This window comes from Mastomys coucha, unplaced genomic scaffold, assembly GCF_008632895.1.
Source record: "Mastomys coucha isolate ucsf_1 unplaced genomic scaffold, UCSF_Mcou_1 pScaffold16, whole genome shotgun sequence".
In the NCBI taxonomy this organism is placed as follows: Eukaryota; Metazoa; Chordata; class Mammalia; order Rodentia; family Muridae; genus Mastomys; species Mastomys coucha.
In genome coordinates this window covers 69,043,188-69,058,641 of record NW_022196898.1, presented here as the reverse complement: position 1 = coordinate 69,058,641, position 15,454 = coordinate 69,043,188, and the positions used below count along the sequence as shown (strand labels likewise).

The following is a 15,454-nucleotide window of genomic DNA, read 5'->3' as shown; positions in this document are numbered from 1 at the left end:
TACATAAAGACTTAAATGATATTTTAAGAAACAAAATTAGGGGGACTGGAGCTACAGTTAAATGCTTAAGAGTATTGGTTGCTCTTGCAGAGAACCTGGATTAGACCCCCAGGACCGACCTGGTGGTTCAACTCCAGTTCCAGGAGATGCAAAGCCCTCTTCCGGCCTTCATAGATAGGCACTGCTGGCCCACAGTACACCTACATATATGCAAACAAAACAACCATGCACACAAAATGATAAAACAAAATTCTGATGTTTAATCAAGTCAAATTATACATGAAAAAAAGATGCAGTGTCAAATTCGTGTTTCTGTACGTCCGCTCCTTTTTTTGTCCAACAGTCCTACACCCTTGGCCAAAACCCAACATCTCATTCAAGCATGCAGATTTGGTTTTGGAGTCCAGAACAGATGATAAATATCATTACAGGAATAATTGCAATGTCAAGTAGTAACAGGTGGATGACAGAAATAGGGGAATGGGCAGGGCAGACCACAGGTCCTGTGGATGACCATATCTAAGTACTTAACTAAGACACACAGCTTGCTGAAATTCTTAGAATACTCCAAGTTTCTCCAGTGACCTTGGGCCAGTCACACCCTGATCGGAATCCCACCCTGATCGGAATCCCAGTGATGCTCCACCTCTTCTGGGAAGATCAAAAGGATTTTTATGAAAGGGTCCTGGGTGGCAGCCCAATATAAATGAATGGGGGTGTTTTGTTTTATTTTGTTCTTTTAAATGGGTTTGGTGTTTAATCCCTACAGCCTTTACAACATTCCAGAGTTTCTTTTAAAAAAAAAAGAAAAACTGAGGCGTCTTTACTGTTTCCAACTCTTACAGTAACAGTGATCCAGTCTGAGTCTCTGCATTTCCTGGAGTTGTTGGCTCAATGAGAACTACAAGGGGAAGCTATTACTCCAGTCAGCAAGAAAGCCAGCGTGGATACCAAGAACCAGGAAAAGTCAAGTCACTTGTAGGGCTGCCAAAGTCACCAGTCCCTCGTTTACAATGCAAAGGTAAAGAGACCCAGTAGGCGCCAGAATCCCAGAGGGAATTGCAAATCATGCGCCAAGCAGCACCAGGGCACCAACCACCCAGTTCTCACACGCCAACGCCCTCTACTTCCTAAAGCTGGGGCTATAAACTTGGAAGGACCGCTATTTTGCAGCTCAGTTGGTGAGCGCTGTCGTCCAAACCAACTTTTCTAAGTCTCTTCAGGAAAACTTTTATACAGACAAAACATTGGAAAACGTTAAGCACCCCCAAAGATTACAATTTTTGAACGCAGAATAAAACTAGCCCCTTGCTTCAAAGCTGTTTAGAATCTTCTAGATGAAATGCAAAGGAGTGCGCTAGATACACCGGTAAAGAATAAACCACTCTCGCTTGGGTCTGACAACGGTGTGCTTCATTACTTCTACGTACTTCCCTTCACACCCCAGACACCCGCAACTCCAGGGGTGTTCGCAGCCCTGATGATGCCAAAGTATTCTACCGGAGGTGGGACTGCGTGGTGACAATCCTGACGTGCTTCGGCTCCCGGGAGGTTAATGGGAATTAAACCCCAGCAGCCCTCCTTTGTGGCGCTTTGGCCGGAACAGCAAAAGGGAGACAATGAGCGGTCTGTGCGCAGTTCCACGCCGATTGGCTGGTCACCCCCACTCCCCGAAACCCCTGATGTCATGGACTTGGAATGCAGGCAGGGAGGAAGGAAGGAGAGGATTTGGGGAGGGGGACGCCTCTCATCTCTTCCCCAGGCCAAAAGTCTGAAAGATAAAACCCTGATGCATTCTTGAGATGCGTACACGGCAAAGCAACGTAGCCAGATTCCAATCTCTCCAAAAATTGCAACCCGCCACAGCAAATAAACCCTGAACAAAAGCGACCCCGCCGAGATGTCGTGACAATCTTCTCAAACTTCTTAGGATTGCATTTTCTAAGTCTCCCACCTCCAGCTGATCCGGCTCGCTGCCTGCGCGTTCAGGCTTTTGTCTGGGTTTCCCCGCACCAGCGGCGATTGCATCAAGGCACCACAGACGGGCTCCCTTTCCGCCCGTGGGTCCCAGGGGTCGGCGGGACACTCTCCCAAGGAGGAGGAGGAAAGGAACAATGAGGGGCCCGGTTTGGCCACGTAACCGCCCAACTTCGCTTGTGGGAGGAGGGGGCCGGTATGGGATGGGATGGGATGGGAGGAGACGCAGGGTCCCAAGGCAACCCCAGCCCAGGCGGATGGCGGGGGCGGTAACTCCCGGAGACCCAGCCGCGAGGCAGGGCCCCGCCTAAGGGCCACAGGCCACTCAGGAGCGCCCCCTTCCCGGAGGGACGCACCCTACAGCCTTCGAGCGGGCCCCGCGGCGCTGCGGGACTCCAGGAGTCCGGGAACCCACCGCCCGCCGCGGCCGCAGCGCGGGAACAAAGCCAGGATCAGCGCGTGCGAGCCGGAGCCCGGGAGCATCTCTCTCCCGCAAGCCTCGACGTCTCTCCGCGGCGGCTCGCAGCCCTCCCACCGCCGCGGTAGACTCCTAGCCCGCCCGCCCGCGCGCGCGCGCGTACCTTGTTCTTGACCTCGGCGGAGAGCCCGTAGGAAGGGCCCTTGTTGAAGTGGGTCATGGCTGTTCGGACGACGGGAAGGGGCTGCGCTCGGACTCTGGGGGGTTCGGTCGCCCTCGGTGTCCCTGCTCTTAGCCCCAGCGGCGGCCGCCCGGGTGATGCACACGAGCTCGCTCCCCTGCGCGGCGCCGGAGAAGCCGGACGCGGATGATGCTTTGAGGTTCGCTCGGACTCGAGTTGCGCGGAGGCTCCGGGTCGCTCTGGAGTGGGACCGGCTCTCCTGCTCGCTGCTCGCTCCGCGGCTCCGCACGCTCTGCCCCCAGCCTGGTCCTCCCCCCCCACCCCCCGGGCCTCCAGGGATTGGCCGGCGAGCCCGACCAATGGAGCGTCGCCTCCTCCCCCTCGCCTGCTCCGGGGCTTCCCGGCCAATGGCAGCGCGGTGGGCACGGCGCTCCCTCCGGCAGGTCCCAGCCCCCGGCCCCGCCCTCACGCCACCGGGGACCTCGGCGCCCCTCCTCCCGGCCGGTCAGAGGGCTGCGGCCGCCCCGCCCCGGCGCCTAGGGGCTTCCCAGCCCTCCTTGGTTCTCATCCATTCCCAAGGCATCCGTGGCGCTCCGACGGTGGAGGGGACCGGAAGCTCCCGGAGCTGGCCCGCCGCTGACCGGCCACTCCATCCGTCTCCTCCCGGGCTATAGCGCGCCCAGATGTTGCGCTGGAAACCCGGGGAGCAGCCTCCGAGCCCACGTGCCAGGCCCGGGAAGGCCTGCATGGACACCTGCCAGGTCTCCCTTCCCCACGCAGCTGCGGCACCTGTGGGTCTGACCTCTGCCTCGGTCAGCGCTCTTTGCCAAAATCCTGCTCATCCTGTCTAAACTTTGAATGCAGAGCGAAAGAAGTTGGGAAAGTGCTGTGGCAAAGCCTGGGGCAGGGTGGGGGCTGGGAGGGCGGCTTTTCAAGTCCTTTTCCGGATTCACACCAGTTGCCCTTTGCAAGCATATTCACCAGGGGTTCAGCCAGCCCAAAAGTCTAGGTGGTTCGTTTGTTTTTAATTAGAGGACTGCCTTGACTGTGAAGTGTACCTACTTTTGTTTGTTTGTTTTTTTTTTTAATCAGGACTCTCTTTGAATCAGCACTCTGTATTCTTTCCCTGTCCCTTTCCTTTCTTCTGATCTCAGAGGCAAACTGATAGAGGAAAGGTGAGAACAGAGCGTTGTTCCTGCCTGTGTTCCTGGCACTACACTGGGCTATATGTATTTGAAAAGTTAGCCCATTCTCTTTCCCAAAACTTAAGGTAGACTTCATATCCGTTTTAGTGGCTTGAAGGCTGCAACACAGATTCCTAGTATGACATCGATCACTGCCTCCAGAGTGTCACCGCTTGCCTTGGTGTCTTGGGGCACGCAATAGGACAGGTTTCAGTCCTCTGGATCTCAGTATATCGGTTTATGTTTCCCAAATACAGCGGACATTCCAGAAGAGATTACAGAACCAGGGAAGGCTGCCTGCATGAAAAGAGAAGCCCAAATTGCCCAAGTTGAACCTCTCTGAGATAGAAATGAGGGGATGTGGCATAGTGTCTCAAGCTTTCTATCCCAGCACTAAGTGGATTGCTGTGCATTCGAACTGGAGGTCTACCTGAGCGTCAGAGAAAAGAAAAGGGCACGAAATTTCTGTTAGCTGAAAGAATTTTTCATCGACGCTATAAGGTACAAGGTGATAGGCCAGTAACGAATCAAATAGGCAGAAACGTGAAGTGACCTCCAGTGATTTACTGATTGATTCTGAAGGTACTTAGAATAATTAGGGCATTCTTTTCACAGAAAGATGATGCAGCTGACCCAGTATGATGACAAGCAGTTGGGGCTGTTTTTCCAGTCCCGTGATAGTGGCTCTCTGTCATTCACAAGACCAAACCCACTTTTTAGAACCAATACTTGAGCCAGATATGAAATCGAAATTACAGCCCTCACCCCCAGCTCTCCTTCAGAACCCCAAACCTCAGGGCCTCTGTTCGGCCACAGTGGGTCAGGAATCGTGGGCAATGCCACTAAATCATACTTGGTAGAATGCATGGGGATTTCTATTCAGTTCTGTCATCAGAGGCGTGGTTTCTACCGCTTAACAGGTTGTCGTTAAGGACTGTTAGAGTTTCAAAGGTTTGTGATGTGAAATGATACTGCCAATTGATAGGAGCAGCAGTCACAACTATGGGAATTTTCTTAATGCTCCTGTCCCGCTGCGTGGCTTCAAAATGAACTCTTTAGACAGCCATTATCCTCTGCCAAGTACATGCTGTTCTGGGCACTGCCACTAACACTTACAAACTACTGTTGGTTCTAGTGGGCTCTGTCAGGGCACCCAAGGGTTCCTCTTCTCATTTAACTCACTGCTGCGAGTAAATAATGCTGTGTTCAAGAATGGCTGGGCGGTGGTGGTGCACGCCTTTAATCCCAGCGCTTGGGAGGCAGAGGCAGGTGGATTTCTGAGTTCGAGGCCAGCCTGGTCTACAAAGTGAGTTCCAGGACAGCCAAGGCTACAAAGAGAAACCCTGTCTTGAAAAACCAAAAAAAAAAAAAAAAAAAAAAAAAAAAAAAGAATGAATGTGGAGGCAGGTATTAGGGAGCATTCCTTTAGTCCTAGAGCCTTCGGGCTAGAGGTAGGTGGATCACTGTGAGTTCAACATCAGCCAGAACCGGTCCTAAAGAAGGGAAGAGAAAGGAGGGGTGTAAAGACTTTTAGCATTGGGAATAACTGGGCCAAGAAATATCTCCGTGGTAAAGGTGCCTGCTGCGTAGCCTGACGACCTGACGTGTTTCCAGAGCCCACATGGAGGAAGAAGAGAGCTGGCTCCATCAAGTCATCCCCCAACCTCCACTTGAAAGATGTAGCACACACTCACACACAAAGCAAATAAAATGAAATTTGGAAAAAGAAAATAAAAATTGAGAGTAGTTGTTAATTGTGTTGTTGAGACAATGCTGAGGAACAACAAGATAAAGTGCTGTTTGAGACACACACACCCTTCTCCGTAAAACACATCGCAGAGAATGGATATGGCCATCACCCTCAAGGCTTCTTTAACTTAGCAAAATTATCTCGAGGATGGGCAGGATGGCTCCGTGGGTAAAGCTTTTGCCGACAGAGCCTTCCAGCCTGAGTTCAATCCCTGGGACCCACTAAAGCTGGCAGGAGAGAACAAACTCCACAGAGCAGTCCTTCTGACTCAGCATATATGCTGCGGCATGTGCGTGCCCTCCCTCATCCATGCGTGATACACACACTCTGAAAAGAGTTTTTAAAACACAGAATTTCAGTGATGTATCTTTAGTGCATCCCTTTTTATTATTTAATAGTAGTCCAGCACAGAGATCCACAGTATGTGTTGATAGGTGAGTTCCCAGTTTCCTTGCTGATGAATCTTTTAATTGTTTATAGTTTGGGGCTATTACAAATCTTTCTTTGCACTTTGACTTCTAATGAAGTTCCATCCCAATAAACCCATAGTAAATTGAAAATATCATAAATTGAAGTAAAATTATCACACCTAACCTACTGAACACCACAGCTGAGCAAACCACAAATTTGTTGCTCTCTGGGCACAAATCATCCTCATTTGTTCTCTCTGGGTTGCTCTCTCATTCTTGTTTTATTTTTGACAGGGTCTTACCCTTGTAGCCCAGGCTGGCCTAGAACTCACTATAGCCCAGGCTGGCCTACCATTTGCAGTAACTCTCCGGTGTCATCTCAAATGTTAGGATTGCAGGTGTGAGTTATCAGGTCTGAATGGTTGGTTACTGTCTGGATCACCTGGTTGGCTGGAGTCATAATTCTCTGCCGCCGCCGCCGCTGCTGGGAGAAAGCCTTCCACCACCTAGCACTTTCCTGGGAGGAGATAAGAAGTTGTAATTAGACAGGGCCTGATGGTGTGTATCCATTGAATCTGAGCACTAGGGAGGCAGAGGCAGGCAGAGTTCTCTGAACTGGAGGCCAGCTTGTCCATGTAGCAAGTCCAGGAAGTCAGAGCTATGTAGGGACACTGTTTTTAAATATATATGTATATATATATGTGTTGGGTGTGTGTGTGTGTGTGTGTGTGTGTGTGTGTTGGGGGGTGCATAAATATAAATAATTTGTGATTTGCAGTGCAGTTTGTACTGGATGCATGTCACTTTCACAATACTGTAAAGTTGGGAGGTCATGAACCACCCTTAATCAGAGGCCACCAAAAAACGGTGCTGCAGTCATTCATGAGTAAGCTATTAACATTGACATGCTTTCATTTCTCTTAGATACATACCTCCAAGAACAAGGTCTGGCAGGTGAAAGTGTGTGTTTAGCTTTTTAGGAAGCAGCTGAGTGAGTGAGATGGCTCAGAAAGGAAAGGCACTTGCTTCCAAGCTTGACAGGCACACTCGTGTGCATATACGCAGACACACTCACAAACGAACGTAATTTAAAAGTTTCTTATCTTTCCCCAAAATTGCTGCCATGTTTCATGTTCCCACCAGCAAGCATGAGTCTTAGGTCTTCTGCACCTTTGCCAACATTGAGTGTATTTCTGAGGAATGGTAGCTCTTTGTTTTAATTTCAGGATTTCTAATAAGTGCATTTGGCATCTTCTCGTGTACTCACTAACTGTATTGGTTTTTCTTATCTTTTAAGTGCCTCCCCCCCACATTTTAAGATAGGTCACCTGGATAAATCTATAACTCAATGTATTAGCGGTTCTCAACCTGAGTTAAGATCCACCCGCCCCATCCCATTTGGGGGTCACATCTCAGACTTTTACACTAGGATTCACAATAGTAGCAAAATTACAGTTATGAGGTAGCAATGAAATAATTTTATGGTTTGGGTCAGCACAACAAGAGGAACTGTATTAAAGGGTCACAGCTTTGGGAAGGTTGAGACCACAGCAATATGTCATCCAAGCTGTTCATTTATTTATTTATTTATTTATTTTCTGGCTTTTTGAGACATGGTTTCTCTCTTCTATCTCCTGTATTCTGTTGGTGATGCTTGCATCCGTAGTTCCTGTTCTCTTCCCTAGGAATCTCCAGGATTCCTTCAGTTTGTGTTTTCTTTATTGCTTCTATTTCCATTTTCAGGCCTTGAACAGTTTTACTCATTTCCTTCACCTTTTTGGTTGTATTTTCCTGTATTTCTTTAAGGGATGTATTCATTTCCTCTTTAAAGGCCTCTATCATCTTTATAAGATTGGATTTAAGGTCATCTTTTTGTGCTTTGACTGTGTTAGGATACTCAGGGCTTGCTGTAGCAGGATAGCTGGGCTCCCGCAGTGCCATTCTGCCCTGGCTTTTGTTGATTGTCTTCTTATGCTGGTCTTTAGGCATCTGGTGGTCCCTGGTGTTGGCTGGATGCTCCTGATGTGGGCCGAGCTGTGGACCTGACAGTAGAACTCAGGGAGCAGCACACTGCTCACCTCTGCTGCCTGTGTCCTGGATGGACCTGAGTGTTCCTGAGGCCCCGCAGACCTCCTATAGGGAGTCAGGCAGAGCACAGCTTACCTCCGCTCTATTTCTTATCTTTTAAATTTTGTTTTTGTTTATTTTTTGGCATTTCTTGCTATGTTGTCCAGGCTGGCCTCTAACTCACAGATATCCTCCTGCCTCAACCTCCCTAGTGTTGAAGACTTAAAAAAGCCACTTTGTACAGGGTTCAACTTCATGTACAATTGGTTTTCCTGAAAGATGAACGGCCAGGTGAAAGGCCTGTACTGGGTGAGCTACACAGGGTTTCCAGCCCTGTTCCGGGCACTCCATCCTGTAGGAACCTGTACAGGCTCAAGTACCTGGAAACTCTATTAAATCCCCTTTGTGTCTGTTGGGTTGAAGTGGATGGGTGTTTGGTTGATTTGGAGGAAGTTATTGTTTTGAAATAGATCTTCACTCTGTAGATCAAACTTGTCTCAAATGCTGGGATCACAGTGCACAGGTGTGGCTGATATCACTCTGGAAGGCACTTCTCTTTTATGCCCCCATTGGGGTATAACCAGCTACCTAACCCACCTCGAATAGATTCCAAAACCCTAGGGGTGGGGGTGTTTTGCCAATAACCCTGAAGTGAAAAAACATGAAGTGTACTGTTTTTTCTTCTGTGTAGATAGCGATGGTGAAGTTTGATTTGTACATCAGGTACAGCAAGAGAGTAACAACCACTGGTAAGAATACAGTACGACTGTGCCGTTTATGAACATTGTCTGCTCTGCCCTGTACTGTACTGTAGTCACCCTGCTTGACTTGATCATGATGCATCATTTATACTTAAAGGGAGAACTTGGTGCTGAAGATGGCTCAATGGTTAAGAACACATACTGCTTTTCCAGAGGACCTGAGTTTGGTTTAGCAGCATCTACTTCAGGAAGCTCACAACCATCTATAACTTCAGCTTGGGGATATGGCACCTGCACTTACACAGGCATAACCCCCCAACCCCCATAATTAAGGACAATAATAACACTTTTGTTTTGTTTTGTTTTAGTTTTTAAAAGACAACAATAATACTTTTGTTTTGTTTTAGGTTTTTGAGACAGGGTTTCTCTGTGTAGGCCTGGCTGTCCTGGAACTCACTCCGTAGACCAGGCTGGCCTCAAACTCATAAATCTGCCTGCCTCTGCCTCCCAAGTGCTGGGATTAAAGACATGCGTCACCACTGCCCGGCAATAACACATTTTTGAAAAGAAGTGCTTCCCATCTTCTCTTCGACATAGTGAAACTGCCACCATCACTGTAGCCCTTGCACATTAGAACTGTTATGACGTAAAGTAAAGGTTACTTGAACACAGCCATTGTGATATTGTATTTGATCTGATAGCCAGGCTCAATAGTGATGGGCGGTCTGCCTATTGCTGTCATAAAACACTGAACAAAAGCATTTTGGGCGGGAAAGGGCTTATTTCATCTGTTATTTTTGGTAACTGTTCATCATCGAGGGGAGTCAGGGCAGGAGCTCTGGGGAGGATTCTGGAGGTGAGAGTGGAGTAGGCACCATGGAAGACTGCTCGTACTGGCTCGCTGGCTCTGGCTTGCTCAGATACTTTCTGTATATAACTGGAGGACTGCCTGCGCGGAACCGAACAGCTCCACTGGGCTGGGCCCTCTTCCATCTACTAACAACTAAGAAAGTGCCTCAGACAAGGTTCCCACTGGCCAATCCGGGGGAGACAATGCCTCCCTTAAGGTTCCAAACGTCTAGCTTTGTAGAGAAGACAACTGAAGGTAACTATGACAGACAGTTTATTCAGTGGAGATGCTCTGAACAAAGGGATGAAGTAAAGAACAGGTCTGCATTCCAGGGCCACATCCCAGTCCTCTTTATGGTTTACCAAAACCTTAGATAATTTGGTTTAAGAAGGGATCAGGATACTAATGCCGTTCAATTCCTTTGTAAACTTGTTTACTCTGTATATGAAAGCCAGAACACCTCTCTGAAACACAACTCCTCTAGCAGTGAGGCAAGGGAAGCTCCGGTCTGTTCAAGTTTGCCAGGCACCTTTTTCTTATAATAATTATGTCTAGGTGCATTGCCAACTCGTGGGCACACACACACTTATGAATGCAATTCAGTTTCCTCTTTGTAATGAAGACGCTTGGATTGCTTCCATGATATTTAAAGCCTTCATATAGGAAGCCCTAACCCACCTTTCTGTTCTCCTTCCCAATAGGTTATAAATTTCAAGGAGGCCGGAGCCTTTCTGTCCAACCATGTTTCGCCCCCAATACTTCACGCAGGGCAACCACTATTGAATATTTATCTTGGAAGAATAATGAGCTGGGGGCTAGGAGCTGAACTCTAAGGTAGGAGCACTGCTTAGCATGTGCAAAAGCCCTGTTTCAACATTCAGCAAGGCAACAACTAACTCAAGAATGAACTGGGAGGCCCTTCGTTAAAATGAAACGTCATCAGTTTCGCAAGGAAAGTTCAGCTTAACCAATCAGAAGCCACCATCTAAGCTCTTAGTAGGACTTTTGGTTTAAGCAATGAGATGTCTCCTTGGTCTTGTTTCTGCAAATGGCTTACAAATGCTTCTCTTCTCTTCGCTGTCTCTGTATGGAGGTGCACTGTCTAGGGTCCAGGGCTGCCTGATTCATGAATATGTCTGTACCCAAACACACTCTTAAGAGTCATTGTTTCTTGGGAGGCAGAGGCAGGGGGATTTCTGAGTTTGAGGCCAGCCTGGTCTACAGAGTGAGTTCCAGGACAGCCAGGGCTATACAGAGAAACCCTGTCTTGAAGAAAACAAACAAACAAACAAACAAAAAAAGTCATTGTTTCTTCTTCTTTTCTGAGTCAGGGTCTTATGCAGACCAGAATGGACTGTGAGGCTGAGGAGGACTTCATATTCATGATCCTCCTGTTTCTACCTCATGCCCTAGTGAAATATATGTATGTATGTGTATATATACATATATATATAATTTAGTTTTAATTTTTTGATAGTGCTTGGGATTGAAGCCCAGGTCTTACCCTGGTTAGGCAAATGCTTGCTCTACCTCTTGGCTGTATCTGTGCCCCACAATACCTTTTCATATTTAATAAATGAGCTTAAAAAAAGCAGAGAGCAGGGCTGGTGAGATGGCTCAGAGGGTAAGAGCACTGACTGCTCTTCCGAAGGTCCTGAGTTCGGATCCCAGCAACCATATGGTGGATCACAACCACCCGTAATGAGATCTGATGCCCTCTTCTGGTATGTCTGAAGACAGCTACAGTGAATTACGCTGGAGTGAGAGGAGCCGGATCAAGCAGGGCTGGCAGAGGTCCTGATTTCAATTCCCAGCAGCCACACACATGATGGCTCACAGCCATCTGTACTGCTACGGTGTACTCATACACATAAAACAAATAAAATAAACCTTTTTAAAAAAAAAAAAGCAGAGAGCAGAAGTCAGTTTACAGAGTCCTATCATCTGGCGAATCTCCTATCATTTAAATTCAGCTAGTGTTTGTTGAGTGCCAACCCTGTGGCAGATATTTTTAGGTTCCGGGAATACTTGGGAAATGAGACAGGTAAGATCTCCAATTTAGGAGGCAGCAGGATCTAGAATAGAGCTAGCGCCCGGTGGTGGTGGCACACGCCTTTAATCCCAGCACTTGGGAGGCAGAGGCAGGCGGATTTCTGAGATCGAAGCCAGCCTGGTCTACAGAGTGAGTTCTAGGACAGCCAAGGCGACACAGAGAAGCCCTGTCTTGAAAAAGAAAAAGAAAAAGAAAAAAGAAAAAAAGGAAAAAAACAAAAAAACAATAGAATAGAGCTAGCTACTATCAGTCATAGCAGGATATAGAACAGAGTCCGGTACTACTAGGAACAGGGCAAAACCGCTGTGCTTAAGGCCTGGGTGTGTGCTTAAAGGAGGGCAGGCTGGGGAAGATTGCCTGTTCAAATGGAGATGTGATTACTGAGAAGATAAAGTGAGGGCACATTCCAGGGAGGGGAGGACCTTGAAACCCAGAAAAGGAGAGAAGTATGGAGGCTTGAGTGGAGGGAGAGGGATGATGGCGTCAGAGGGTCAGGCAGCCATCGGAGGAAGAAGGCTTTGAAGTTGTGAGGAGTTTGGCCTGAACGGGATAACGAACGATATGGTTTGGCTGGATGGAGGATATGCTCCCAAGTCCATGTGCCAAAGGCTTGCTCTAGTGTGATGGTGGTAAGTTAGCAGAATCCCTAAGAAGTGGGTAGGTAAAGTGCTTACTGGAAGAGCATAAGGGACCTGAGTTTGATCTCCAGAGCCAACATGAAAAAGCCAGGGCAGTAGTGCACACTTGTAACCCCAGCTCTGGGGGAGGTGAAGGGATCTGACCCATCGGCCAAAAGCAACAGAGGTGACACCTGAGGCCGACTTCGACCTTTCACGCGCTGCATACAGATGGATACACACACACACACACACACACACACACACACACACACACAGATACACGCATGCGCGCACAGACAAAGAGGTCTCGTGGGATGTGGTTAGGTTATTAGTACATGGCCCTAGGAAAGGATTGGTACAGTTCTCTTGGAACCTTAGTTTTCACAAGAACTGGTTGTTACAAAAGGAGAAAGTCTGTCCCTCCCTGCTTCCGGCTGCCAGTCTCAATAGGTGGTCTCTCCTTGTGCGCATGCACGTTCTTATCATGGCTGCCATCTGCCAGGTGACAATCTCTCCAGGCTCTTCAGGCCCCTCACTAGCTGCATGATTTTGTATTTTTAGCCTCCAAAACTTCCAGTTAAAGAACACACTGCCCCTCCTCCTTTTCTTCCTTTCTTCCTTTCTCTCTCTCTCTCTCTCTCTCTCTCTCTCTCTTTCTTTTTTGTGAGACAGAGTTTATAGCCCAGGCTGGTCATAAATTTGCTAACTAGTTGGGGATGACCTTCAACTTCTGACCTTCCAGCCTCTACCTCCCAAGCACTAGGATTAGAGGCATGCTTGACCATGTCTAATCATATGCTGTGCTGGACCTTGAACCCTGGCCTTTGTGCTTGTGAAGAAAGCACTCTATTGAGCTACCGCTAGGCCCAAGCTTTTATTTAAACCAAAATCGGATGTATTTTCACATCAGGAAACAGGCAACCACAGGAACATGACAGGAAGGAGTTCCGAATGGGTTAAAAGCAAAACACCAAAAAAAAAAAAAAAAAAAAAAAAAAAAAAAAAAAAAAAAAAAAAAAAAAAAAAAAAAAAAAAAAAAACCACAAACAAACCAAAAACAAAAACAAAAAAACCTTCGTGTGTTTTTCTGAATTAAAGAAGGATTAAAATAAACCGGAATTAGTTAGGCATTAAGGTGATTTTTAAAATGAAGCCTGGAGTAGTGTATCTGGTGACTCCGCCCAAAACTGAAATTAAGCAGGTGGGCGCGAGGTAGGTGACTGAGGCCTGTAATTCCTGCTGCTTGGAAGGCTGAGGTAGCCGAATCCCAGGTTCACAGCCTGCCTCAATCAGAGGCTAAGGTCAAGGGCAGCCTAAGCAAGTTAATTATATTTGGTTTTAAATTAATATATTAAGAGGGCCGAGTTTGCAGGTCCTGTTGGAGGATGGGCAGGGCAGGCAGGAAGCCCTACATTCAACCCCAGTGCTGGAAAAAAAAGAGGTAGGTGGACCCATTGTCCAGCCACCCTGGATAAAAACTTGCCTATTATGTTATAATACTGGTTCAGCTGCGAGCTTATGTTTTAGGAGAGGAATGTGGTCAGCATAATAGGAAAGAATTTTTCCACTCCCTTTTGTGCGCTCAGAACTGGCCTCCACGCTCCTTTCCATTTCTTCCTCCAACTTTGCATTTTAAATTGTTTAGATTATGATCATAGATCTAAAAACCAAAAAACTTATTTTGGCCTCACCTAAAATCTGCCCCCCCCAAAAAAGTTAGTTTTCAAAGAAATTCCTTTATGAATATACTTTTTGCGTGGAGCTCTTAGCTAGAAGAGTGTATGGGTGTGATTTATAGGCATTATTCCAGATACCACCCCATCCTCCACCCCCACCAAAAAAAAAAAAAATCCCTTTCAGCTGTTGAAATGCATTTCTGAATTGCCTGATTTTGCTGTCTCATCAAGAATGCTGTGGCCAGACTGCGTCCCCTAACTCACTCTGCAATGTGATAGTGTCAGGAGATCGGACTGGTAGGGAGTCTCGGCGTCCTTCCGAGCCCTTGGATGAGATTAAGGATCCTTTTTTTTTTTTTTTTTTTTTTGGATTTTCGAGACAGGGTTTCTCTGTGTAGCCCTGGCTGTCCTGGAACTCACTCTGTAGACCAGGCTGGCCTCAAGCTCAGAAATCTGCTTGCCTCTGCTTCCCAAGTGCTGGGATTAAAGCTGTGCGCCACCACCGCCTAGCCGAGATTAAGGATTTTATAAAAGAGTCTTAGAGGACAACTGGCCCCTTCTGTTCTCAGCCCTGGGCAATCTGAGGGTTCAAAGGCAGGACACACAGCAGCCCTGTGCTGTACTGAGCCACAGGCTTCCCAGCCTCCAGAACGGGGAGAGATCGATGTTTACTGCTTATAAATTACCCAGTATTTTGTTATAACAGCAGAAACCATGAGGTGTCAGAGCAAGGGGAAGTCCGAAAAGTGTAGTGTTTGGGCATGGTAGTACAGTTTCAGTACTGGGAGGCTGAGGCAGGAGGATTATTTGAGTTTAGGGGTTCAAGTAAGACTAGCCTAGGCAACATAGCAAGACCCTGTGAAAAGAATAAAGAAAGAGGGCTAGAGAAATGGCTCAGAGGTTAAGAGCACTTACTGTTCTTCCAGAGGTCCTGAGTTCAAATCCTCTGAGCAAACACATGGTGGCTCACAACCATCTGTAACAAGACCTGATTCCCTCTTCTGGTGACTGAAGACAGCTATAGTATACTTATGTATAATAAATAAAACAAATCTTTTAAGCAAAGAAGGAAGAAAGAAAGAAAGAAAGGAAGGAAGAAAGAAGGAAAGAAGGAAAGAAAGGGAAATAGAAAACTACATTTTATTATTTTGTGGAATAATATTTTTTTCTCTTAACACCAATGTTTTCTGTTTTTGATTGTTTTGCTTTGCTTTTTGAGCCAATTCTTATTAAACATTTTTTTCTTTCTTTTTTTTGTGGTTTTTTTTTGTTTTTTGTTTTTTTGTTTTTTTGTTTTGTTTTGTTTTGTTTTGTTTTTTCCGAGACAGAGTTTCTCTGTGTAGTCCTGGTTGTCCTGGAACTCACTCTGTAGACCAGGCTGGCCTGAAACTCAGAAATCCGCCTGCCTCTGCCTCCCAAGTGCTGGGATTAAAGGCATGCACCACTACTGCCCCGCTCTTATTAAACATTTTTAAGTAAGGTAAGAATTACCGGGCAGAGGTTAAGAGGGTAGGCTGGAGGGTGAAGGGGTTAAGAGGGTAGGCTGGAGGGTGAAGGGGTTAAGAGG

General features: G+C 47.1%; 1 protein-coding gene and 1 long non-coding RNA gene across 3 annotated transcripts in view; both read right to left on the bottom strand.

Annotated features, from left to right (window-relative positions):
- Cnn3 (calponin 3) overlaps positions 1 to 2,901 on the bottom strand; it is a 30,427-nt gene extending 27,526 nt beyond the window's left edge. Inside the window, exon 1 of one of the 2 annotated variants that reach the window (XM_031375322.1) lies at positions 2,559 to 2,901. In XM_031375322.1, the coding sequence (XP_031231182.1) occupies positions 2,559 to 2,615 (57 nt within the window). In that variant the 5' untranslated portion in view covers positions 2,616 to 2,901. Of the gene's footprint in view, positions 1 to 1,954; positions 2,081 to 2,558 lie in introns of those variants that run through there. The other variant, XM_031375323.1, reaches the window with a different exon arrangement.
- A 3,281-nt stretch (positions 2,902 to 6,182) lies between these two features.
- The window catches only part of LOC116094289, a 35,561-nt gene continuing 26,289 nt past the window's right edge, over positions 6,183 to 15,454 (bottom strand). Inside the window, exon 2 of the long non-coding RNA XR_004120026.1 lies at positions 6,183 to 6,437. This is a non-coding gene — a long non-coding RNA (uncharacterized LOC116094289). The remainder of the gene's footprint in view (positions 6,438 to 15,454) is intronic.